Source organism: Callospermophilus lateralis, chromosome X (genome assembly GCF_048772815.1).
Source record: "Callospermophilus lateralis isolate mCalLat2 chromosome X, mCalLat2.hap1, whole genome shotgun sequence".
NCBI classification, from domain to species: domain Eukaryota; kingdom Metazoa; phylum Chordata; class Mammalia; order Rodentia; family Sciuridae; genus Callospermophilus; species Callospermophilus lateralis.
Genome location: NC_135325.1, coordinates 5,612,571 through 5,639,009, shown reverse-complemented (window position 1 = coordinate 5,639,009; position 26,439 = coordinate 5,612,571). Strand labels below are relative to the sequence as shown.

General features: G+C 40.7%; 1 protein-coding gene and 1 non-coding gene across 2 annotated transcripts; one reads left to right on the top strand and one right to left on the bottom strand.

The window, feature by feature from the left end:
- The first annotated feature begins 1,312 nt into the window (after window positions 1-1,312).
- Rbbp7 (RB binding protein 7, chromatin remodeling factor) lies at window positions 1,313-26,317 on the top strand. Its single transcript, XM_077106398.1, has 12 exons — window positions 1,313-1,618; window positions 2,447-2,591; window positions 8,428-8,573; window positions 12,825-12,998; window positions 14,025-14,140; window positions 18,759-18,919; window positions 19,715-19,841; window positions 19,962-20,039; window positions 20,821-20,897; window positions 22,400-22,457; window positions 24,965-25,075; window positions 25,856-26,317. Exons 1-12 carry the CDS (start codon window positions 1,603-1,605, stop codon window positions 25,922-25,924), a joined length of 1,278 nt encoding a protein of 425 aa, XP_076962513.1. The 5' UTR covers window positions 1,313-1,602; the 3' UTR covers window positions 25,925-26,317.
- Window positions 15,195-15,267, bottom strand: Trnav-cac (transfer RNA valine (anticodon CAC)). The gene has a single exon. It is a non-coding gene; the product is annotated as a tRNA-Val (tRNA).
- Window positions 26,318-26,439: the final 122 nt, after the last annotated feature.

The window sequence follows — 26,439 nt, the reverse complement described above, 5'->3', positions numbered from 1 at the left end:
CTAACATGGAGGGAGGGCATTAGAATAATGAATTGTATTGAAGGGGAAACCAGAGACACAAGACAGTAAGGTTTCTTTGTTAGGGAACGTTACTAGCTGTGCCACAAACTAGGAAAAGGTCTAGGTTTGTTTCCCCGATCACAAAAGTGGGCATCATAGCGGCATCTGCACAGCTGCTTTTAAAGAGTATGAAGGCACTTGGAAAAGTATCAAGGCAGCAAATGTTCCGGGGGTGCTTTTCCAAGGGGAGCCTGGATGCAGACTGCGGCTCCCTTTCCACGTAGACACCTCGGCCGCCTCCCACCACCTCATCCTGTTTGGTCTGACCCTCAATTTCTTCTATTCCCCTTTTGGCCTTGCTGCCCCCTTTCTCCCCACCTCCCCCCACCCCGCCCCTCAGGAGCTAAGCTTCTGGGCTGAGCGGACTCAGGTAAACCGTCCGGGTCAGCCCAACCTTGTTCTTTCCAGCTTGGGGTGGGCTCGCCCTGGAACCCTTGCAGGTGACAACAATGACTCAGCAGGGACCAGGGCCCTGGCCGACGGGAACACCAGTGCAGGAGCAAAATCCCTGAAGCCAAAAGGCCGCAAACCAACATTTTAAGGTCCAAACGTGAGAACAAATGAAAATGTAATTTAAGTCAGCTTCAGGCTATCAGCGGCCTGGAGGCCTGTACTATCATAGGCCTCACATTGAGCCTAAGAGGGCGGCCAGGCGACCAAAGGCAGAAAACGCCCAAGGCCTCTGCAAAAGGTCCCCTTTGCCTCAGACAAACATGGCCTTGGCCTGACCCGGCCCCAGGAAAGGCTGGTCGTCCGGATGGGAACATTTGCGGGGTGCAGAGAATTGCACGTCCGTGATTATGGGGAAGATTTTGAGGGCACAGTAATCTCTCGAGAATAGGAACCATTTTCCTCTCTTGCTTTGAGATTTTGCTTGGCTAAGCGGCTGCAGCCTCCCTGCCCGCTCCCAATCCCACCGCTGCTGTTGCTGCTTCGAGCAACCACGCCCCGCGGGCCCCAGGGCTCGCCAGCCCAGGGATAGCGGCCCCCGCACAGCCGGCCTGCCGCGCCTCCGTTCGCCCCACCCCCGCGCGCCCCCACCCGCCCCCGCGACCGGCCCTGGGAGCGCCGGGCGAGTCTTCGCGCCTGCGCCTCGCCAACTTCCTGCCGCGGAGCGCCCCACCTACCTCCGAAAGCCCACCTCTGAATGACGCGTGAAACCCGCCCGCCGCACACCATTGGTGGAGGCGGCCCAGCCGTTGGCTCCCAGGCCCGCCTCTCCACCGCCTCTCATTTTTCCCAGGGCGGATGCGCCTGCGCTCAGCTGCCTGGGCGGGCTGGGAGGCGCGGGTTGAAAAGTCTCGTTCCAAGTTTGGAGAGAGAGAGAAGAGCGCCTCAGACCTCGATACCCGCGAGCGGGGAAGAGGCGGGAGAGAGGGACGCAGCGTCTGGGGAGCACCCAGGCAGCAAGACGGAGCTCAGGCTTCCAGAGCTAGGAGTGCGTGACGCGCCTGGGAAAAGCAGGAGCGCCAGCAATCGGGTTGCTCTTGGCTAGCGAGAGGAGTCCGAGGAGGCAACGAGGGGCGAACGACCCGACTCAAGATGGCGAGTAAAGAGAGTAAGAGGCCCTGCGGGGCGGCGCGCGCCGTGGCTGCGGGGGGCGGCGGGCGCGAGAGGCCGCTGCACGCGCCGGCGAAAGGCGCGAATTGGCGTGAGGAGCAGGGGGCGGGGCCGGGCGCGAGACTGGGCGCGCGCCTCGAGGGGCCTGCGCGGGACGGGGCCGCCATACGGAGGGCTCCGAGCACTTCCGGAGCCGGGCACGGGGACGAAGACTAGGCCCCCCTCTTTCCGCCCCCCCCCCCCCCCCCCCCCCGGCTTCGCTCCCTTCGGCGCTCTGGGCCTCGGGGCGGAGGCGGTCACCGCTGGGAAGCGAGCGCGGCGGCTCCTTCCGCGCGTGCTCGTAGTCCGTCTTGGGGTCGCGGCCCTTATCCGGGGGGTTGTGGAGTCCGCCGGCCTATGGCTGCCAGAGATGGCGTTGTGTGAGCTGGGGCCTCCCCTGGAGGGGGATCCAGGAAGCGGGCCTATGGGTTTCTGCTACACGTGGATTTGTCCTTCCGAGTGGGTTGTGGAGCCCCCTGTACATACAGGTCGTCATCTTAGAACAGGTGTGAACAGCTGCAACATGCTAAACAATCTCGCAGTCCGTGCAATTAATGACCCAATTTGGTGTATGCCGTACGTATTGATCTCGAAAGTGGAAAAAAATGAGCTTCCTGGTTATTATTCTCTCCACATTGTGAAAGAGCAGTTAGTTGTTCGTGTTCACATTATAGGTAAAAGGAAGAAGATAAGGTGTGGCCATCTCTAGGTGACCTCTAGTATTTGTGTATGGATTTGACTTCCATCCCTCAGCCACTTAATCGTGTGGGCTTTCTCCAAATTTCAGTGTTTGAAGATACTGTGGAGGAGCGTGTCATCAATGAAGAATATAAAATCTGGAAGAAGAATACACCGTTTCTGTATGACCTGGTTATGACCCATGCTCTTCAGTGGCCTAGTCTTACGGTTCAGTGGCTTCCTGAAGTGACTAAGTAAGGGTTTCTGGCAACTTTTGTTTTGCATAAATTTAACTGTCCTTTTGAATTTACTAGTTTGGGCATTTTATACATAGAACATAAGCATACCCTTGGATAAGGTGGCAAGTGGTTTTTATTTTCAAAACTCTGTGATTTATTAGATTATTTCTAGCATAAAAGTGTGGTGTGGTAATGGGAGAGAACCTGTTGAGGAACATCTGAATATGGTTGACATTACTTAGACTTCAGTGATCAGCATCTCCCAATGCATTTCTTTAAAATTATTGAAAAATAGCATATGTAATGAAAAGGGTTAGGGGTGTAGCTCAGTGGTAGAGCGCTTGCTTGGCATGTGAGCTATGGGGAAAAATAGCATAAAGTGCCCAAATTACAAGCATATGGCTTTCTAAATTTTTGCAAAATAAACACAAGTGTAAATGACACCTAAGGTGAATACATTTTAATTGGTAAAGGGAAAAAAATTGACAGCAATTAACCAAAAGAGAATGTGTCATTGGTTTATAGCATGAAAGAGTTTAAGAATTGGTGAATTTTATTGAGCTCTTAGAACTGGACCAGATAAATTTTATGTTCTGTTATTTGGGTTTAATCTGCATAACAGTATTATGGTGTATGTACATTTTTCTTGGGCCGGGTTTACCTGGAATTGAACTCAGGGCAGGGGCACTCTGAGCCACATCCCTAGCCCTGTTTTGTATTTTATTAGAGACAGGGTCTCCCTGAGTTGCCTAGCTCCTCGCTACATGGCTGAGGCTGCCTCCGCAGCTGCTGGGATTACAGGCATGCGCCACCACGCCAGGCTGTTAAGTACCATACCCCAAAACTTACAGCTAGTTAAGTGGTTGCTCAGGCTTACAAACCTTGGTTTACAAACCTTGTTTTACACATCTGAACCTAAAAACCTCCAGTTTACACTCTGGGCTTAACCAATCCAAACCGGTTGGCTCCAGAATTGAGGCAATGCCAGTATTTGACTACCTTTCTCATAGACTTGCAACTTTTCTAGTAGGAACTTGGACACATACCTTTAAAAGTGTATTGAATTGCGGGGTGTGGTGGCACACCCCTGTTATCCCAGCAACTCTGAGGCCTGAGAAGACTAAAAGCTTGAGGCCAGCCTAAACAATTTAGCTAGACCCTGGATCAAAATAAAAAACAAAGGGCTGGACTGTAGCTCAGTGGTAAAGGGCCAGTACAAAAAAAAAGTATTGAATTTGGCATTGGGGGTGTGGCTCAGTGATAGAGTGCTGGCCTAGCATGTGGGAGGCCCTGGATTCTATCCCCAATGCTGGGGTGGGGAGATATTATTGGTTTGCATATTGTGAACCTATAATTTAATGAGGATTAAATCAGACTCTAATTCAAAAGAGGATTTTACGGCAAGTTATAAAAATAAGAGTAAGCTAATTTTATATGAAATTACTCTTATAATGGCCAGATTCCATATGCAAATGTTGATTTACGTACAGATGGGCTTCCATTGGAGTTTTGAAAAATCTAAATGTACATGTGCAAATGTGGGAAGAGTCTTGAACTAAATAATGGAAACTTCTAGGCACTGATATTTTGGTGTTGGGCATCATACCCTGGGCCTTGTGCATGCCATGCTCTGCAGCTGAGCTATACCCCTAGCACTGAGCATTGACTTTTACAACTGCTTGTTTGCTTGCTTGCTCTTTTTTCTTTTTCCCCTTGGGGTACCAGGGATTGAATTCAGGTGTGCTTAACCACTGAGTCACATTGTAATCCCTTTTTACGTTTTTTAATTTTGAGACAGGGTCTTCCTAAGTTGCTTAGGGCCTTGCTAGGTTCCTGAGACTAGCTTTGAACTTTGGATCCTCCTGCCTCAGCCTCCCAAGCTGCTGAGATTACAGGCCAGCTCCACTATGCCTGGCTTTACAGCTACTTTAGAACAGATTTAAAAATAGATTAAAGTCCATTGCAGTGGTGTAGGCTTGTAATCCTAGCTACCTGGGAGATGGAGGCAGGAGGATTCCAACTCCCCAGGCCAGCAATTTAGTGAGATCCTATCTCAAAAAAAAAAAAGAAAAGAGCTGGAGATGTAGTTCAGTGACAGAGCACCCCTGAGTTCAATCCCCAGACCTGAAGAGTTGTGGGGGGGCTGAGTATCTGATACTCAAGAGTATTCAGGTTCTGGTTTGGAAGTTTGTGTGTTTGCCTCTTTTTATCGTCCTGTTAAGTAGATTTAAAATTTGCTAGCAACTTGATTTATCTTTTTTTTTTTTTTTATCTTTTTGACCTATTGTACCATAAACAGGGGCTTTGAAGTCAGACACCTGGGTTTGAATTCTGCCCCTACTTATTTCCTTTGTGAACTAGGGCAAGTTGTTCAGTCTATCTGTGAGTTGTCCGGTCTGTAAGTAGAGGTATTGATAGTACTGACTGCCTACACTAGAAGTAATCAAATAAAATCTTGCATGTTAAAGTGCCTTCCACAGCATAGGAACATTAAGTGGTGACTATTGATTCTCCCACCCCTTCCTGTTCAAAAATAATTTGTAAGAGTTGAAATAACTACTTGAATTTCAGTGAAAGGTGTTTACTGAAGTTTTTTTAAAGTCTTTTTTTTTAACATTTTTTTAGAAGTAGTTGGACACAATACCTTTGTTTTATTTATTTATTTTTATGTGGTGCTGAGGATTGAACCCAGGGCCTCGCACGTGCTAGACGAGCACTCTACCACTGAGCCACAATCCCAGCCCTTTACTGAAGTTTTTTAAATGTGACCTAAAATATGTTGTACTTAAAGAATACTTGGCCTGCATTATCTTTTCAAACTTTATCTGAAATGCTTGGAACCAAAAATATTTTATTTTGGAATATTTGCATATATATTTAATGAGATACCCTGGGTGGGATCAAAGCTGAACGTGAGATTGATTTGTATTTTATATACGTGGAGCTGAAGATAATTTTTCTGACAGTTGTTTTTGGTACCTGAGATTGAACTCGGGAGCACTCTACTACTGAGCCACATCCTCAGCCCTGTTTTGTATTTTATTTAGAGACAGGGTCTCACTGAGTTGCCTAACACCTTGCTTTTGCTGAGGCTGGCTTTGAATTCGGAATTCCTCAGTCTCAGCCTCCCAAGCCCAGCTCTTATACTTTTTTTTTTTTAAATGATAGCAAGTTGTTTGCTTGTCGTCTTAGAGTGAATATTGAAGAGACTTTTCCCTATCAACATGCTTAGCTATTAATCTGTCCCCCCCCAGCCTTTTTTTTTTTTTTTTTTTTGGTACTGGAGATTGAACCAGGGGCACTTAATCATTGTGCTACATCCCCAGCCCTTTTTATGTTTTATTTTGAGACAGGGTCTCCCTAAGTTGCTGAGGCCGGCTTTGAATTTGTGATCATACTGCCTCAGCCTCGTGAGCTGCTGGAATTACAGGCGAGTGCCACCATGCCCAGCTATACTCCCTTTATCTTTTTTTGTGAGGTGGGGTACTGGGGATTGAACTCAGAGAGGCACTCAACCACTGAGCCAGATCCCCAGCCCTGTCTTGTATTTTATTTCGAGTTGCTTAGCACCTTGCTTTTGCTGAGGCTGGCTTTGAAATCACAATCTGCCTGCCTCAGCCTCCAGAGCTGCTGGGATTATAGGCATGGGCCAAAGCACCCGGCTACTCCCTTCTTCTTAAGGGCACCAAGAATTCTATTTATGGATGTAGCTTTTGTCACTAGTTCCTTATTGATGGGTGTGTAGGTTGTTTTCAGTCTTTTGCTTCTCAAACAGTGCTGCTGAGAATAATCTTTTAAAAGAGCACATTTTTCTGATTATTGGGTGAATTTTCTAGTGGCAGTTACTGGGTCAAAGGATTCTAGTACTGAAGATAGATAAGATCTTTTACCATTAATGCTTCTGCAAACCTTTAAGGTATGTCCAGTATTAAAGAAAAATCATATCATTTTGATGATTTTAGGAAGGTAAGCTGTGTTTTAATAATAGAGGTGAAAAGGTTTGTAGTAAAAAGAAAAATTACTTATAAGTCAGGAGAAACTAGAATAATTGAGTAAAGTGGAATCTTTTAAAATCCTTCAGTCCACTTGAGACAGTGCTCCATAGGTCCCATGATAAACTAGCCTATCTAGCTGACACTTACCTGTTGGTCTTAGTTTTCCTGCTTAAAATAACTTTTGTTATTTTCTCTCCTCACCCAATAAGTCATTTATGTCAGCCCTAACATTGCTTTGTGGTGCCTCCTGTCAAACATTCCTATTTATTTTCAAATGTTTCTTAGGAGTTCTATATCTCCCTTTCATTTTAAACTGACATTCCTTGTAAAGGCTTCATTTTGTCCAAGTCCTCCTAAAGTACTTTGTTTAGAGCCTGATTTTCGGGCTTATGCACATTACCATCCCCCCCACACACATAATGACTATCTAAGATGGAATTAATTGCCTTTGTTGGCCTACTGTGCATGCATCAACTAAGTTCCAGGTTGTTTGCAACCCATCCTCCCAAACAGATTGGTATTGCTTAGCCATGGCTACCTCTTTTGTTTTTGGTGTTGTGTGTGTTTTTTTGTTTTTTTTTTTTTACCATAAGCCACATCATCTTAACCTATTACTAACTTACAGGCCTAGATGTAATATCCAAACTTTTTTTTAAAAACTGTTTCCTTGTACAACTGAAATTACAGACAGTAACTGGCTTTTCTAGTATTGGGGCCTAGAACCGTTGAAAGTTGCTGTTCTAGATAATACAAATGGAAATGTATTATTGGTAGATACCAATGGAAAAATCACTGCTTAGACCAAGGTGCCAAGGGGCACTGGCAAGTTCTTCATCTTTAAGGTAAGTTTCCATAGAACAAGATAACAAAAACCTCTAGGTAAAATTGATAGAACTATAGGCATCATAAACACAAATGAGGGTTTTTTGACATCATACCATTTGCATTTATAACCTATTTTTTAGGTGAAGAAAGCAGTTGTATGTTGCTAATTTTAGTGTGACTCAGGATTTACACCCAGTTTTACTGACTCAACACTTTATTTTTTCTGTTCTGCCTTGTTATTCAGAAATCAGAAACATTTAGTACATTAAAATAGGACTATAGGCAGGAAATCAGGATATAGGAGTATGGGGATCAGTGATGGACTACTATGTAGATATTTATTGTTGTTTACTGAGTTGAAACTGCCTTCCCCAGAATGATGCTCTAAAAAAAGGTGGTATTCACCTTGACATTTGAGGAAGAGAAGGATGACTCTTTAAAAAAGAAGCAAGCCCAGTGCCGTGGTGCAAGCCTGTGGTCCCAGCAACTTGGGAGGCTAAGGCAGGAGGGTTGCAAGTTTGAGGCCAGCCTTAGCAATTTTAGCCAGTCCCTAAACATCTTATGGAGACCCTGTCTCAAAATAAGGAAAAAAGAAACAAGTCCTCTGCTTGTTGTGCTTAGACTATTTCTTGCTAGGTATGGTGGCGCATGCCTGATAGGGAGGCTGAGACAGGAGGATCTTGAATTCAAAGCCAGTCTCAGCAAAAAGCAAGGCACTAAACAACTCAGTGTAGATCCTGTCTCTAAATAAAATACAAAAAAATGGGGCTGGGGATGTGGCTCAGTGGTTGAGTGCCCCTGAGTCCTATGCTTAATCCCCAGGACCCAAATAAATAAATAAAAGACTGTTTCTTTACATTTGCAAATGTGGGGATTGTAAAGTTGATGTAGGGGGGAAGGAAGTACTTAGTGGATGTTCAGTGTATGTTCATTAAAGAAATTTTAATGTGTTTTGTGGGAACTAGACTGAATTTCTTAGCAACTGAAGATTTCCTGTAGGATTAGTGTGATTAATTCTCTTTCTTGAACAGACCGGAAGGAAAAGATTATGCCCTTCATTGGCTAGTGTTGGGCACTCATACGTCTGATGAGCAGAATCATCTGGTGGTGGCTCGAGTTCATATTCCAAATGATGATGCACAATTTGATGCTTCCCATTGTGACAGTGACAAGGGTGGTAGGTATAACATATTCTAATATTGTTGTCAAAGAGAGTTGTGCCTCTTTCAAAACATGCTATTAAAAATTTATACTATCAGATTTTGTCTCAGCATTGTAATTTATATGACTTTATCCTATACAACCTAGCAAGCCAGATATTGGTTTGTGGGAAATTGGTTAAACACATTATGGTATGTTTGAAATAATATTCAGCAATTAATAAGAGTAAGAAAAATTTACATACACTGGTATGGAATGTTATCTATGATAATAAAATGAATAACTGCTATGTGTAATTATACTATGTTGATGAAAGTAATGTGTTGATATGCGTAGGGGAAAAAATCAGGCGTATATACCAAAGAGTTAAAAGTGATGTTCTTTTTGTAGGGGGAGAGACACTGTAGTGGCAGGTTTAATTTGGGATTCTTATAACCTTTTTTTTTTTAAAAGAATGATTTATTTATTTATTTATTTTTGTGCTGAGGTTCTAACGCAGGGGTCAGCTGTACTAGGTACACACTGTAACTTTCACCCCTAACTTTTTTTGTTTTTAACAACACTTCCCTGTTTTGATATTCCCACAACCACCTAAAGTTTGATAATTTTGCTGGAAGTACTCAGAAACCTCAATAGCACATTGTACTTACTGCTGAAGTTTGTTACAGTAAAGAATATAGAACAAAAGCAGCAGGAACAAGATATGCATTGGTGAGTTCAAGGAGGTCTGGCACAAGTTTCATCCAAGGCCACACAGGATATGTTTTCTTTTTGGCAGCAAGCTATAGGGACATGTGTGGAATATCTCTGTCCGAGGAAGGCTATTTAGGTCTTGGTCTGAGGCTTTCTTGGAGGGCTGGTTGCATACGCATATCCTCCTGGCAACCAGCCATTACAACTAAAGGTCAGGACCCCGGTAATGAAAGCAAGTGCATATCATCAATCTTGACATTTGTGCAAAGTGTCCCTGACAAACTGGTACATCATGGTTCATTGCTCCAGGTGTACACCAAAAAAATCATCAATCTATCAATTACATAGAGAACATTCTGAGGTCCATGTTCCCAGGAGTTGGCCAAGGGTCAGTAATGGTCCTTGTGTCCCTCAGAGGTGTCCCTCAGGTGTGATGGCTAAGTAACCAAACCTGTTGGGTTAATTCTTCGATGCCTCAGACTTTTTATGATATAACATTTTAAAAATATTTGCTTTATGACTATTATTGAGCATAAAGTATTACATTATCTAGTATATTGAAATTGCTGGGTTGTGTGGCATATTCATTGTCAACTTAAAAGACTTTGTTCTTTTAAGTTTTTACCCAGAATGATTTACCCAGGTTGTCTCACAATTTATAATTCATTCTCCTACACCCTCTGATGGATTATTTTGTAAACAGCTAAAATCAGAAATTTTAATGTACCTTTTACCCATGGAATACTTACTGGCCTTTCAGTTTGATCATTTGTCTCAGCCAGGCATGGTGGCACATACTTGTGATTCCAGCTATTCAAGAGGCCAAGACAAGAGAATTGCAAGTCCAAGGCCAGCCTGGGTAACCTAGAGAGACCTTGTCTCAAAATAAAAGGTCTGTAGGTGAAGCTTAGAGTAGAGATTTAGCATGTGTTAAACCTTGGGTTCAATCATTATTTTTTAAATGGATATTATGATTATTGACAGTTTTTTAAAGCATGTTTATTGTTGTGGAAAACAAAGCTCTGTATCAAAAGAAAAACATACCTGAACACCTAAATTTATTTTATTTTTATGTATATATTTTTGAGACAGTCTTCTCTGTAGCCCAGGCTGATCTTCAACATGTGAGCTCACGGGATCCTCCTGAGTGGCTCCCTGATTGGCTAGATATGCACCAATGTGTCCAGCTCTAATTTTTTTAAAGGAGAGTTGTTTTAAATAGGAATTGAGAGCCAGGCATGGTGGCACACACCTGTAATTCCAGTGACTAAAGAGTCTGAGACAGGAGCATCACCAAATGTAAGGCCAACCTCAGCAACTTAATGAGGCCTTAAGCAACTTAGGCCCCATCTCAAAATTTTTTTAAAAGGGGGGAGCTGGGGATGTAGCTCAGTGAATGGGGGAAAAAAGAATTGGGAGACCTGAATGTCTTTGTAGCAGGAAGATTAAAGCCACTGGAGTCCGTGGCGATGGGATGTTGAAAGTCAGGAAGGAGGGACATCTTTGGAGCAGAGACACAGGAGGTAGGGATGGGGTTCGTTGAATTCTCTTAATGGAGTTTCAAACTCCTAGGCTCAAGCAATTGTGCCTCAGCTTCCTGAATAGCTGGATTATGGGCATGTATCACCATATCTATAAGTAGAAGGGGATAGTCAGGAAGGTTGAAGGACATTTCTTCCACTGGGTGGAAGAGCTTTGGAGTAGTTGCCACTGAAGTAGCAAGCTGTGTTTGCCTCAGAGACAAATCACTAGATGCTGATATTAAGATGTAGGAGCCAATGTTTATAAAGCATTCTCATAGCAAGAGCTGGCTAGCCAGGCACAGTGATGCACACCTGAAATCCCAGCTACTTGGGAGCCTAAGAGAATGATTGCAAGTTCAGGGCCAACCTGTGTAACTTAGCAAGACCCTGTCTCAAAATTAAATGTGAAAACAAGGACTGGGAATGTAGCTCTGGGACAGAACAGTCCTGGGTTCAATCTCCAGTGCCAATGGGAAAAAAAAAGGAGAGAAGAAGAACTGGCTAGAACTGAGAAATGGCTTACTCCTTTTGTTTTTTTTCCCTAGGCCCCTGTCTCACTCCCCCCAACCCTTGGGGTACCGGGGATTGAATTCAGAGGCACTCACCCACTGAGCCACGTCCCTGGCTCTGTTTTGCCTTATATTTATAGACAGGGTCTCACTGAGTTGCTTAGCACTTTGCGTTAGATGAGGTTGGCTTTGAACTTGGAATCCTCCTGTCTCAGCCTCCTGGGTTAGGGTTAGGGTTAGGGGGATTACGGGCGTGCGCAACCACACCCAGCTGCCTTTCTCACTTCTTTTTTTTTTTTTAAAGAGAGAGAGAATATTTTTTAATATTTATTTTTTAGTTATCGGCGGACACAACAACATCTTTGTTTGTACGTGGTGCTGAGGATCGAACCCAGGCCGCACGCATGCCAGGCGAGCGCGCTACCGCTTGAGCCACATCCCCAGCCCCTTTCTCGCTTCTTAACTGCATGATTCCATTAGACATTTGAGTTAGTGGTCCTTGACCCAAGACACAGGGTAAGCTAAAAAAGAATGTGCAAAGAAGCAATAACACCAGTCAGAAAGAAATAACAAAATTGTAATATAAAGCCTGCTAACTTTTGAAGTGTCAGCATGGAATTCAAGTTTTTATCTAGGAGCACAAAAAAAGAAAATGTTCTTGTTATGCTTTATCTACTTAGATGTCCTCTACTTGTATTCTTTCTGCTAACATCTTGCTACTTTTCAGAAGTTATCTTATTTTTTATGCAGTTTTGTTACTTTACAAGGCCTTTTTCATGACTATAACACTATAGTTCTATTTAAGTACTAGATGGAGAAGTTTACATGCTTTTTAAAAATATTTTTTAACTTTATTTTTTATGTGGTGCTGAGGATCAAACCTATTGCCTCATACATGCTAGGCAAGTGCTCTGTCATGGAGCCACAACCCCAGCCCTACCCCCTTGTTTTAATTTTGGCACTGCACATACATACATACATATATGTATGTGTCTTAAGGACAAGTGGGGATTAGTCAACATGGGTTTCTGATGTGAGAATGTTTCTGCCTTTAGATTGATTGAGTGTTCACATTCAGGTAAAACCTTTCCTGTTTTCTTTTTTGATTTAGTGCATTGTTATATGAAATACATTTTGACATTCATAAGTGCCTATGACATTTTGCTCCATTTCAGTTTTGTTTTGATGAATTGACAGTTCCAAATGAGTTAAATTTGAATTAAAAAACTGTTGGCCTGTTTAATATGTAGTTATTTAAAATTTTTGTGAATAACTATATAGTTTTCATAATTGAAAGAGGATAGTTTTAATTCCAAGGTGGAACTGAATTAACTTACATCAAGCAGCTAGTGATATTTTCCAGTGCAAATGAACTTTCAGAATAAATTCAAGTAGCAAGTAGATGCAAATTTTGGGGTTTTCTCTGTGTCATCAGTTTGCACTATAGTATTTTGTCATGGTAAAATCTGTTGGGTTGATTAAACGGAGACTTGTGAGTTTTAATCCTAAGTATATGTGTTTATTTCTCTCTATGCACATTAGAATTTGGTGGCTTTGGTTCTGTAACCGGAAAAATTGAATGTGAAATTAAAATTAATCATGAAGGAGAAGTAAACCGTGCTCGTTACATGCCACAGAACCCTCACATCATTGCTACAAAAACACCATCTTCTGATGTGTTGGTTTTTGACTATACAAAACATCCTGCCAAACCAGGTAAGTAATAACAAGGCCAGGCCATTACTTGAGCATTTTTCTTGATTCAAAATGATAATGTTTTTAAGATCAAAGTATTATGCTCTACAGTATTTATAAGGTTAAAAATTGAAGGTCCCGTAACCATCCTTAAGTTTGGTGATATGCCAAAAGGACCTAATAGCAAGTTATACTTACATGTAAGGTTTACTATGACAAAGTATCCAGAGCAAGGCAGGAATAAAAAGGTACACATGAGGTGAAGTTCAGTGATCAAGGGCTTCTGAGTCCTTCCTCTCTGGGGCCACAAAGAACATGATTTTTCTTAGCAGCAAACCCCAATAACATATGTTAAATGACTGTGCCCAAGGAAGCCTGTTTTGAGCCTCAGAGTCTGGGGATTTTAATGGAGGTCTAGGCATATCGTGTTCTGTGACTGGCCATGGTAATGAAAATTTAGGACCCCAGCAGTTAAGCCAGATACATCATGAATTCTTGCTGAACAGTCCTACAAGTCTTGACAAGTCACTACAGCATGCCCCAGTGCTCTGGGTATACATAACTTCATCACATTGACATAAAGAACTCTCCAAAGGTCACATTCTCAGGACTTAGCCAAGGGTCATTCATAGTTGCAGGGTACCATAGAGACATTCAAGAACTGAGTAACCAGACCTGCTGTGTTAGAAGTTATTTCTAAAAATTGACTCAGATGCAAGGGGTGGGGTGTGGGTGTTGCCACTACACAAATTTATGGGCTAGATATACTACCTTTCAGTATTTTCATGTTGGAGTAGTATCATATCAGGTAAGAAACTAGCCATTTAATTAACTGTCATGAGGCTCGGTTTGCATAGAATATTTAATATGAAGCAAGAGAGTAAATTTTCAAAGCAATTCCAGGTCAGACCAAGTCCTTGTTTATATGGAATTGCTATTATGGTTCACGAGCGAAAGAGCAAGAATTTGTTCTCACCACTTCTAATAAATAGATAATAATAATGTGTTGTTTTTTGTTTTTTTTTTTTTTTTTTTTTTTTTTGGTAGACCCAAGTGGAGAATGTAATCCTGATCTTAGGTTAAGAGGTCACCAAAAGGAAGGATATGGTCTATCCTGGAATTCAAATTTGAGTGGACATCTCCTAAGTGCATCTGATGACCATGTGAGAAATATATTCTTTCTAATCTGCTTATGTACAGAGAATTAGTGTCACAAGACACCTTTATACTGAAGGATCATTTTTTTTTGGTGGAGCTGTGGTGAAGGATCACCTTTTTATAGATAAAAGATTTCCTAAGACAACACTTAGTATAACATTTCCCAGGTATTAAAGCATTGGTTTTCAGACATGAGCCTTAGGACTTCATAATCCACCACCACTCAGACAGTGTCTTGCTAGCTGGTCCAAACTCTTGGGTACACACTGGCTAGTTCTTTTTTCTTTTTTTCACTCCTGGGGATTAAACTCAGACCCTGACACATGCTACTCTACTACTAAGTTGATATCCCCAGCCCCTTGCAAAGCTCTTTTTTAAAAAAATATTTTTAGATGTTGATGGACCTATATTTATTCATTTATTTATATATGGTGCTGAGAATCAAACCCAATGCCTCACACATGCTAGGCAAGCACTGTACCACTGAGCCACAACCCCAGCCCCTGCAAAGCTCTTTTGAACTAGCCTTAGAATGGAAGAAAAATGGGAAGATCTCCCATTCTTTAAAAGAGGACCTCTAGGCCTTTATGATGGAAATTCTATTAGACATTTACAGGGTGGAATTAATGTAAGTATATTTAAAAGTTGTGCCACCATTGACACTAATTTTCTTTGTGTGTACTATTGTCCATTCTGTCTCCCAGCCCTGTTTGATCTATTTTGAGTGATATGACCTTTTTTGTGCCAGTTTTGTGTGGAAGTGCTTTCATTTTTCTTGGGTAATTACCCAGGAGTGGAATTGCTGGTTCTTATGGTAACATTATGTTTAACTTGGAAGAACTGCCAAACTTTTCCAGAATTGCTGCCCATTTTATATTTCCACCAACAACATATAAATGTCCCCTTTCTCCACATCCTTGCCAATACTTGGCTTTTGTTTTTCTGTATTTATTTTTGTATGTGGTACCAAGGATTGAACTCAGTACCTCATGCATGTGAGGCAAGCACTCAACCACTGAGCTGCAACCCCAGCCCCCCACCTTTTTTTTTTGGTGGTGGTGGTGGTGCTGGGGATTGAACCCAGGGCCTTGTGCATGTGAGGCAAGCACTTTACCAACTGAGCTATATCCCCAGACCCTATACTTTTTATTTATAGCCATCCCAGTAGATACGAAGTAGTATCTCATTTTGGTTTTGATTCGCATTTCTCTGATGACTAATGATATTGAACATCTTTTCTTATGCTTGTTGGCCATTTGTATCTCTCTTTTGGACAAAATGTTTTCAAATCCTTTTTTTTTTTTTTTTTTTTTTTGGTACTGGGGATTGAACCCAGAGGTACTTAACCACTGAGCAACATCCTCATCCCATTTTTATTTCTTATTTTGAGGCAGGATCTCACTAAGTTGCTGAGGCTGGCCTCTGACTTGCCATCCTCCTGCCTCCAGAGTTACTGAGATTACAGGTGTATGCCACGGCACCCAGCTATAAAAGCTACTTTTTAATAATTAAAAGTATCACTCAAATGCAAAGTGATCTTGATAGTTTATCACAGATCAATGTATATAGCATTCTGAACACTAACAGCCCCCATATCTTTTCTGGTGGATCCCTGATAATAAGCAAAATGCATTTGGTATGATTCCAAGTAAGAGTTAAATTTCTGAGGCTTTTCAAAGTTCATATAACTTGGCCACATTTAGTGTTTTGTGTCAGCTTCAGGAGAGCAGGTTCTTTGCCACCTTCCTTAATACATCCCTGTGCCTAGAATGGCCTGTCATGTGTCAGACCTTTATATTTTTGTTGATCACCATTTTTCTCAAGCTATTTTAAATATCAAAAATAGAGAATTGCCTCAAGTCAAGAGTTTTTAGTTTCATGCACCCCAAACCAACTGTGACTTTTTCAGCAGAAAAGGAATTTATCTAAAGAGCATTGGGTAGGGTAGCTCACAGAATTGCTGTAATAGCTAGAGAATGAGGTTTAGAAAGAGAGGAGAGGCCAGATCCACACTCTAAATCATGCCAGTAAGATCTCACTCTTGCTATCTTGGAAAGTGGCAGTTGATTTCCCCAAACCCATATCATCAGAACAGTGTCTTCATTGCTGTTCAAAGTCCTGGGGGACTGCTGGCACCTGTGTCACATTCTTCCAGAAAAGCCACAAACAAGAATCTGCCTTAGTTTTCTGAAAGTAAGTTCTACTGCTTCCCTCTTAAGTGTATGTGGGGCAGTTCCCCAAATAGGAAAAGTGAGCCAAGTCGGTAATCTAATAACTAGTGCCTTTTAAAGATACTGGACTGATAATTTTTAGTAATAATAATAGTTGTCACATAGGCTCTTTCTGGTTTTGGGGGTTTTTTTGGTTTGGAATTGAACTCAGGGTTGCTTAACCACTGAGCCACATCCCCAATATTTTCTAGTTTTTATTTTATGACAGGGTTCAGATTACCTAGGGCCTCATTAAGTTGCTGAAGTTGTCTTTGAATTTGCAGTCCTCCTGCCTCAGCCTCCCACGTCTCTGGAATTACAGGCATGTGTTACCACACCTGGCTTCCCAGGCTCTTTCTGAGGTAGGAAGCAGGAGTGGATGACAGGAGCTTTCTACACATTCCTTTTTCTTTAGTATATATAAATTATATGCTAGAGTACTCTAGGTAACAGCAGATACTAAGGCACATGTATTATGTAAAGAAATGTTTTTGTGGGGCTTGGGTTGTATCTCAGTGGTAGAGCACTTGCTTTGCATGCATGAGGCACTGGGTTCAATCCTCAGCACCACATAAAGATGAATAAAGAAAGATATTGTGTCCATCTACAATTAAAAAAAATTTTTTTTAAATGTTTTTGTTAACTTGGAAAATACCTATGACTGGGAAACAGCTTTGTTACAGCAACCCTTTTATAAAAGAAGGTGGATTAAGAGATTGGGGGCATAGCACAGTGGTAAAGCAATTACCTAGCATGCATGAGTCTCAGCACTGCAAACCAAAACAATAAAAGCAGTTTAAAAAGATAATGAAATTAAACTTAAAAAATAAATAGAATGAAATTTAAAAGATGAGATGCTGGATGCAGTGGCATGCACCAGTAATCCCAGAGACCCTGGAGGCTGAGGAAGGAGGATCTTAAGTTCAAGGCCAGCCTCAGCAATTTAGTAAGGCCCTGAGCAACTTAGTTTCTGTCTGTAAATAAAAAAATTTATAAAAGGCTGGGGATGGGCCAGCACAGTGGCTCACGCCTATAATCTCAGTAGCTTGGGAAGCTGAGCAGGAGGATCGTGAGTTCAAAGCCAGTCTCAGCAATTTAACAAGGCCCTTAACAACTCAGTGAGATCCTGTCTCTAAACTTAAAAATATATATATAAAAATGGCTGGGGATGTGGTTTGGTGGTTAAGCACCTCTGGGTTCAATCCCCAGTGCCAAAAGAGAGAGCATGCGTGCAATAGCAATAAGGCCTGCAGAGCTAGGTATTATACACTTGTAATCCCAGTTACACAGGAGGCTGAATTAAGAGGAGAATCACAAGTTGGAGGTCAGTTTGGGCAACTGTGCAAGACCTTATCTAAAAAAATCAAAAGGGATAGACATGGCTCAGAGGTAGTACACCCCTGGGTTCAATACCCAGTACAATAAAAAGAAAGAAAAAGAGATGAAGCCAATACCAGTATCAATAGAATTATACCTTAAAGGAATTACTTCTTGGGCTGGGGACTCGGTATGATAGTACTTGCCTAGCAGATGCTGAGGTGATAGTTCCCCAGCACTGCAGAAAGAAAAAACAAAATTGCTTCCTATTTTAAACCATCAAGTGTGAATCATTGCCTTATAGCTTAAAATATTTTTTATAAAAACTGAATACAGGGGCTGGGGATGTGGCTCAAGTGGTAGTGCGCTCGCCTGGCATGTGTTCGGCCCGGGTTCGATCCTCAGCACCACATACAAACAAAGATGTTGTGTCTGCCGAAAACTAAAAAATAAAATAATAAAATTCTCTTTTAAAAAAAGTTTCATTCTTTAAAAAAAACACTGAATACATTGCTCTTAACTCTTTGTGATGAAATGTCAAGAGAAAACCTTGATCATGAAGACACAGAATTTTGGGGCTCTTGTGATCTTTAAGTCCTGAGGAAGGCCCCATGACTTCTCCACTGTCACAACTCTTGATGCCTATGGTTGTTTCTGCCATGAAGTGAAAAACTTGTCCAAAAAACTTTTTTTTTTTTTGAGAGTCATGTTTTAGTTTTAATTCTCAATATTCCAATCCCAGTAGGAATTTTTAAGATGTGCACTCTTGCTCAACAGAACCATGTTCCTGGCTCTGATTTGTTGTGCCATTGCCATGAGTTGTAAATACTTGAATGTACATAGATAGAAACTATCTATCTATGTACATTCCTTGCCTGCTATCATACTTAGCGCCCCCACTCCCAAAATCTAGTTTCTTTTCACTCAAACTCACATGGATTCTGCACCAACACACTCTTCTGTTTATTACCTCTCTCTTGTGTGCATTTCTAACTTTTATATTAAGTAAATTTTGGTTTTAGTGAAGATTTTTAAATAAGATGTTAACCTTTAGAATCATTGTCTTATAGCTTTTCATTCCCCCTTTCTCCCTCAGACTGTCTGCCTGTGGGATATAAATGCAGGACCAAAGGAAGGCAAAATTGTGGATGCTAAAGCAATCTTTACTGGCCACTCAGCTGTTGTAGAGGATGTGGCCTGGCATCTCCTGCATGAGTCATTGTTTGGATCTGTCGCTGATGATCAGAAGCTTATGATGTAAGATGGAAAGTTCAGTGGGACCTTGATAGGTGATCTGAATGACCATTAGTGATTGTGGTAGACTGATTTGGGTCTTTTTTTAAAGCTTTAGGTGAGGTACAATAGATAATACAATGAATTACATGTCTATAATTGCCTTTTTAATAAGGTTTACTGTTTAATATGAATGAATAGCTTTTTGTTTAAAAATGAAAGATAGTGTGAAAGAAAATGCTTATAGTAGTATTAGCACTACAAAAATATATTAAAATTGGGACCCAGAATTTCTTCAGTTGGAGGTCCGAGGAGAGAGTGATTCTGTGAGGGTGTGGCCACAGGGCTGAATTCAACCACCTAGAATACCTTTATTTTATTTTTTTGGTGAGGGGCACAGTACTGGAGTTCGAACCCAAGGACTCACACATGATAGGAAAGTGCTTTTACCATTGATCTCTATCCTCAGTCCTAGAATACTGCTTGTCTCAAGAACTGCTGTCATGAACTGAGACAAATACGGTAAAATACTGAAATTTGACAAGGCCAGTTGTAGGTATCAAATTGTTATTCTCTACGGTCTTACTTTGTGTGTGCTTGAAATAGTAATTAAGTCAGGAATCTAATAAAAGAAGATCCAGAAATAATAGCTCTAGGTTTAGAATGTGTGGTCAAAATCCAGATTGCCAGCTCTATGTAATGGTGTCTTTGCTCAGGAGAGTGGAATGGCTTTGACTGGATCCGGCATGAATGTGTGAGAGGTGTGGGAGGCTCAGCATACTCCTCGGGTGCTGTATGCCTTATACCTTTGTGTTTTAGATGGGACACCAGGTCCAATACCACTTCTAAACCAAGCCATTTGGTGGATGCGCATACCGCCGAGGTCAACTGCCTCTCCTTCAATCCCTACAGCGAGTTCATTCTAGCAACCGGCTCTGCGGATAAGGTTTTAAAGTTTTTGTGTATTTGGTGTTTACAAAACTCAGTTGTTCTGTACATTAATCAGATATTTGAAAGGTCTTATGTAAAGCACAGAAATGAATTCACTTCTTTATTATTTTTTTAGACTGTAGCTTTGTGGGATCTGCGTAACTTAAAGTTAAAACTCCATACCTTCGAATCTCATAAGGATGAAATTTTCCAGGTATGTGATAGTTTTTTGGTGTCTGTCTGTCAGGTTTTATGTTTGCATGCTTTGTAACATAAAAGTTTTCATTTTTTTCTTTTATATGGTGGGCGTGAGATACTTTTTCTTTTCAAAGCCACTTGATTCCACTGTATAATTATGTACACAAGTGGGAAATAACTGGGAGATTTTTTTACAGGCCCTTGGTTCAGAAGTAGAAGAAAAAGGCTTGCAAGCAGGATTGGTTTAAAATGTGAAATCTGCTGGGTGCAGTGGTTCATGCCTGTAATCCCAGCAGCTTGGGAGGCTGAGATAGGAGGATCTCAGATTCAAAGCCAGCCTCATCAACAGCGAGGCGTTAAGCAACTCAGTGAGACCCTGTCTCTAAATAAAATACAAAATAGGGCTGGGGAGTTGGTTCAGTGGTTAAGTGCCCCTGAGTTCAATCCCTGGTACCAAAAAACAAATGTGAAATCTAAGGATTTTCAGTTAGGTGTACTGGTATGGCAGGTCCAGTAGTAAAAAAATATTATATACATGGTTTAACATAGAGATTTCCATAGCATACACTTTGTTGAAAAGTTTTAAGGCTTTTGGGGTGCTTCTGGAACTGAACAAGTTTAATGGGGCCCCCTAGCTGTGTTCTCAGTACTAAGGAAAGGCTGGGACAGGATGCAAGAGCTCTAGTTCAAGAAGTGGAAACATCATGAGATGGGAAAATACTGTGGATTAGAACAATAGCCACAAAACCAGGAACAGAGTGTCCTTTAAATACATTTTCAAAATATCTATTTGTTAGGTCCACTGGTCTCCACATAATGAAACGATTCTGGCTTCAAGTGGTACTGATCGCCGCCTGAATGTGTGGGATTTAAGGTAATTTAGAATCTGGTGACAGGATACTGCATGACTGTGCTAATGTGGCAGGTTACAAAGTAACTTTTAAGTACTTTCCTGGTCTATAAAATAGAAGCAAAATCAGCAACGTATGATAAAGTAAATTTCTGTGAGTCATGTTTGATATCAGCCATGAAGCGGTATTTTTAAAATATTTTTTTTAGTTGTAGTTGGACACAGTACCTTTTATTTTATTGTTTTTATGTGGTGCTGAGCATCGAACCCAGCACCTTACATATGCTAGGTGAGTGCTCTACTGCTGAGCCACAATCCCAGCCTGTGCATCCAGATAATTTTATAAAACACTCTTACTATAGAAAGGAATAAAGGTGAGAGATAATCATTTCTCATTGTGTTTCACAGTACACCAGCAAGGCTGTTCTTACAGTTGTGCCATTTTGCTCTTCTGTGCTTTTTTTTTTTCATATTTTAGTTGTAGTTGGACACAACTACAACTGAGGATCGAACCCAGGGCCCCACCCATGCCAGACGAGCACTCTACTGCTGAGCCCACAACCCCAGCCCCTCTTCTGTGCTTTTTATTGACTCATTCCACAGATACAAGCTCCCAATGTAGGTTGTATAACCACTTGGGGAAACCTTTGTGAAGGAGACAGGGACAACCCTTGCTGTCAGAGCTTATGTTCTCTTGGGGCTCATTGTATAGTTTCTCCAGTTTTTAAGGTTTCTTGACTTCAGAGTTGCTTTCCTAAGAAATTTAGGCTGAACTCCATGTATATATGTCAAAATTTACTGTCACGCATATCTAAAAAGAACAATTGAAATTTAAAAGGGGATATATAGCTCAGTTGGTAGAGTACTTGCCTTGCATGCACAAGCCCCTGAATTCAATCCCCAGTACCATTTTTTACACCATTTTATATGTTTCATAATGTTTTGTTGCTGATATCTTTAGACAGATCTGAAGTACTGATGTGTAATGTATTTCACTCCTAGAATGCAAAAGGTGTTAAGAATTCTGACCATCCAGGCACTTGCTTGTAATCCTAGCACCTTGGGAGGCTGGGGAAGGAAGATGGCAAGTTCAAAGCCAGCCTCAGCAACTTAGCAAGGCCCTATCTCAAAATAGATTAAAAGGGCTGGAGATGTAACTCAGTGGTAAAGCGCCCTTGGCTTCAATCCCCATACAAAAAGAATAATAAAGGGTTTAAGACCATAAAGAATGTGCATTCTTTGCTTGTAGATTTTTAAAACGTGTTTCACCTTTTAATTCTAATGTAGAGTCAAGTTTATTTTGAACAATTCCTCATTCTGCGACTTCAATTATGAATAGCTCTTACCTATTTCCCGAAAGTAAACATTCTACCCTCCCACCAAAAATTAATATAAAATCCCTAATTGAGAGGGAGTGAGTAGTGTGTGCATGCTCTAAGATGAATTTTCTGGGCTGATACTGGTTTCATGTATATTTATGCTAAAAAAAATTTCAATAATGAAAGCATTATGTTCTTTCTTAATAGTAAAATTGGAGAAGAACAATCAGCAGAAGATGCAGAAGATGGGCCTCCAGAACTCCTGGTATGCATTAGCTTTCTTATACAAAATGTGATACAGATTGGATTATTTGTCTTTTATCCATTTATCTCTAGGATGAGTCACAATTTCAGGGGCTGGGATTGTGGCTCAACGGTAAAGCGCTCGCCTAGAACATGCAAGGCGTTGGTTTAATCCTCAGCACCACATACAAATAAATAACAAAGGTATTGTGTCCAGCTGCAATTTAAAAAAATATTTAAAAAAAAGAATGAGTCCACAACTTCAAATTCTTGCTCTTGCAGATGATTTCAAAATGGAAGTCCTAGAGGTTATAGCCATTGAGCTTTGACATTTATTGAAAATAGTAAATAGAGGCCAGTAGGTTTTTATGAATATTTCAATGACATAGCAGTTTGAGCTCATGTAAAATAGTGTATAGTAATTTCTCAATGGTTTAAGGTATATTTTCTAACAGTTTTTTGGGAGGGGTGATACCCCTGCTTTCCAGTTAGAAATACTTAATACTTTCTAAAAGTATGGAAAAATTTTCCTATGACGTATTGCCAGACTTAGCCATGGTACTTTGCCCTTGCTCTGAATTCAACATTTTTCTCCTCCAGTCATTTGGCAGATAATCATTCATCACTCTGTAGCATATGTTTTATTTAGCTCTTAAGCCAGTACTAATTTTTGGTATACTTGTGCTTCAACTTTGAAAAGTTAAAGCCCTTGAGAGTAAGCCTGACATACAGAAGATGCTCACTAAGTCCCAACTTATACCAATATCCCTAGCCCCTTTTCCTCCTCAACTAGCTGGTCCCCATGCCGTGGGATTCTGGGCAGAAATCAGCAAAGCACCAGAATAAGCCTCAGATGAACCAGTATATTTAGTGTTTGTACCACTGCTATATAAAAAAGAGTATTTCTCAATAAATAAATTCCCTGGCCTGAGGGTAGCATCTAAATGCTTTATTCTATATGCAGTGACTTATTCTGAAAAATCTTTTTTTTTAAAGTATTGTCTTGAAAGAGTAATATTCCCAATTATTTTTGTCTAGCAATTTTCACTTATTTGTTTTGGTAACAACTCTATTGAGATAATTCACATACTGTACAATTCACATCTATAATGTATACTATTCACTGATTTTTTATATATTCAGAGTTGTACAACCACCACCACAAATCAATTCTAGAACATTTTTTGTCTGTGAGGAAATTAAACAATATAGCTGTCAACTTCCAGTTCTTCCCCTGTCCCCCATCTGCTTTTTGTTGGTATAATTTTGGCTACATAAACAGAATATGGTCTTTTGTGACTGATTACTTAGCATGACCTTTTCAAGGTTTTAGCTTTTTTTTTTTTTGATACTGAGAGAAAAGTGTATTACTTTGTGTATTATGACTCTGCAACAATTTTTCATGATCTTTTAAAGAAGTCTGCTAGGATTTTGCTCTTCTCAAGAAAGCCTGAATCAAGGGGCACTTAAAAGTGATGGATTACATAAATATAATTTTAATATAACAGTATCTCTTATATATATTCCAAGCCAGTGGTCTTAAAATATTTTCACTGTGTACCCCTTGAGTATTTTGAAAAGCTCTTTACCCTTTCACTTATGTGGATAAAATGAATAGGTAAAACAGTAACACTGGATATAACCTAATCAGCAGACAGAGATATCATTGTCAAAGTAGTCAATTTAAAAGCTTATCAGGGAAGACTGACTTTCCAGTTCAAAACATTGTATTTATATTTTTATCATTGCAAAGAACTGGTTCCTGTGGCTCTTGTTTCAAAAATAATAAAAGGCACATTGCTTTCCCATAAGGTTGTCTCTTAAAGGAAATAAGACTTTGTTCCCCTTCAGCATTTTGTAGCAAAGCTGTTGTAGTTTGGACCTTGTGAGGGACCCTGGAGTTGGAAAGTGCCAAGAGTTTCTCTCCTTTGGCTCAGTGTACCTCGGGAAGATTGAGAAGGGTGAGAGCTATGCCTTTATTGTAGTTAAAGGACAGGGAGCCGGAGAAGAATCAGGAGACTCTGGCAGGTGGGCTAGTATAGGCAAGAGTATGTGACCTGGCACACTGGAAAAATATCACCTTAGACATTTGCACCTAACTCTATATGCTGGATTTATGCTCATTGTATTTGGTATGAAAATGGCATTCTGGAAATGATATAGAAATGGTAATATAGAAAAATGTTCTTAGGGGACACATGGCAAAGAACATAGAAGTGAAGCATCCCATCTACAACTTTAGATATGCACACTATGCTGAGCCAGTTTGCAAAATATAGCTTATAAGGCCTGTACTGCCTACCCTCTAAACTGTGGGTCAGTGCCCTTCCAAACTGGAAAGCTGGTGTTGTTTTTTGTTGTCGTTATTCAGTGGTGCTGGTGATTGATCCCAGGACCTTGTGCATGCTAGGCAAGCTCTCTACCACTGAGCTGCATCTCTGTTGAAAGACTGTTAAAAATTATTTTAAAATCTAAGTATTAGAATCAAAAGGAGAAGGTATGAAACCATGACACTTTTCTTATTAACAGTTCATTCATGGAGGACACACTGCCAAGATTTCGGACTTCAGTTGGAACCCCAATGAGCCTTGGGTCATTTGCTCAGTGTCTGAGGATAATATCATGCAGATATGGCAAATGGTAAGCTGAAATGTTTGTTTTCCCTAGTGATGCAATGTAATAGAAATACTTCATATATTTAGGTGCATATTGTACCTAAATATGTACTCATAGGAAGGAAACAGTTTGAAGAACTTTTTTTGCTTTAACAGTGATCTTGGTTCCATAGTGGACTTTGTCTGCTACACCTGTCAGGTCAGGAGAAATCTCTGCATGTCTGTATAAGATGCAGATGCAGACACATAAAGCATCTGTTGCTTTGCATTGTTGCTGTATTCTTTGTGCACTGGGGTCTTGGCATTGGCCTCACTGCTGTCTGCAGTGTCTGTGTGTCATGGGCATGAAGGATATCAGAGAGAAATGTTGAGGTGATCAAATGATACCAAGCTCTATGATGAGGAGTATTAAATATTTGCCATTTCTAAGATGCTGAGTTGTTAACCAAGCCTTTCATAAAAACATCAGGGTCATCACTCTTTAAGTGATGCTTAAAAGTGCTTTCAGAAAACACCTTTCATGAACAGTGATTAAATAATGCCTGAGTGGCTAGTTGTGTTTTTGGAATTACCTACTGGTAATTAAGAATATTGGCCTGCCTTTTCCTTATCAGTCTTTGGAAAACGCAAAAATGGAACTAATCAACAGATTACTATAAAAAAAAGTGTCCTGTAATTTCCAACACTAAAACACATTGACAGTAAATCCTAAAATTAGAATTGACAGATTAAATTCTATTTTTTGATGATTTTGTGAAACCCTTGGGGAGTTTTACCTGTGAATTTATTTGATTGTTATCCCCAGGCTGAAAATATTTACAATGACGAAGAGTCAGATGTCACAACATCGGAACTGGAGGGACAAGGATCTTAAACCCAAAGTATGAGAAATGTTTCTGTTGAATGTAATGCTACATGAATGCTTGATTTATCAAGCGCCAAAAAGGCATTGTATAGTAGGAAATGTTAAGTGGATGGCTTATGGCGTTCTTTACCTTCTGATTCTGATTCTAGCACTTTCAAGTGAGCTGTTGCGTACTGTATCATATTGTAGCTGTTAGGGAAGAAAAGAATGTTGCTTAAGAAAGAATATCACCATTGTTTTAAAATACAAGTAGCAGGGTACTGCCTTTGATTCAACTGTTTTAAGTCCTCATTTTCTCAAACTAAGTGCTTGCTGTTCCTGAATATGCAAGGATAACTTTTACACTTTTTCCTTCCAACACTTCTTGATTGGCTTTGCAGAAATAAAGTTTTAAAATAAAAATTGTGTCATTCTTTTAGAAGCTTGAGGGTGGGTTCATATGTATGCACATATCCCCTTCTTGAGTAGAAATGGGTAAGGTTGTATCTTTGGGATGTTCTTTAGAATGAAGGCCATTTGGGTAA

What these genes read in the sequence shown, in the direction of transcription:
- Rbbp7 (XM_077106398.1), top strand. An exon ending in ATAAGGATGAAATTTTCCAG is followed by an intron (nt 20,040 to 20,820) that starts GTATGTGATAGT and finishes TCTATTTGTTAG; the next exon opens with GTCCACTGGTCTCCACATAA. An exon ending in TCATGCAGATATGGCAAATG is followed by an intron (nt 25,076 to 25,855) that starts GTAAGCTGAAAT and finishes TGTTATCCCCAG; the next exon opens with GCTGAAAATATTTACAATGA.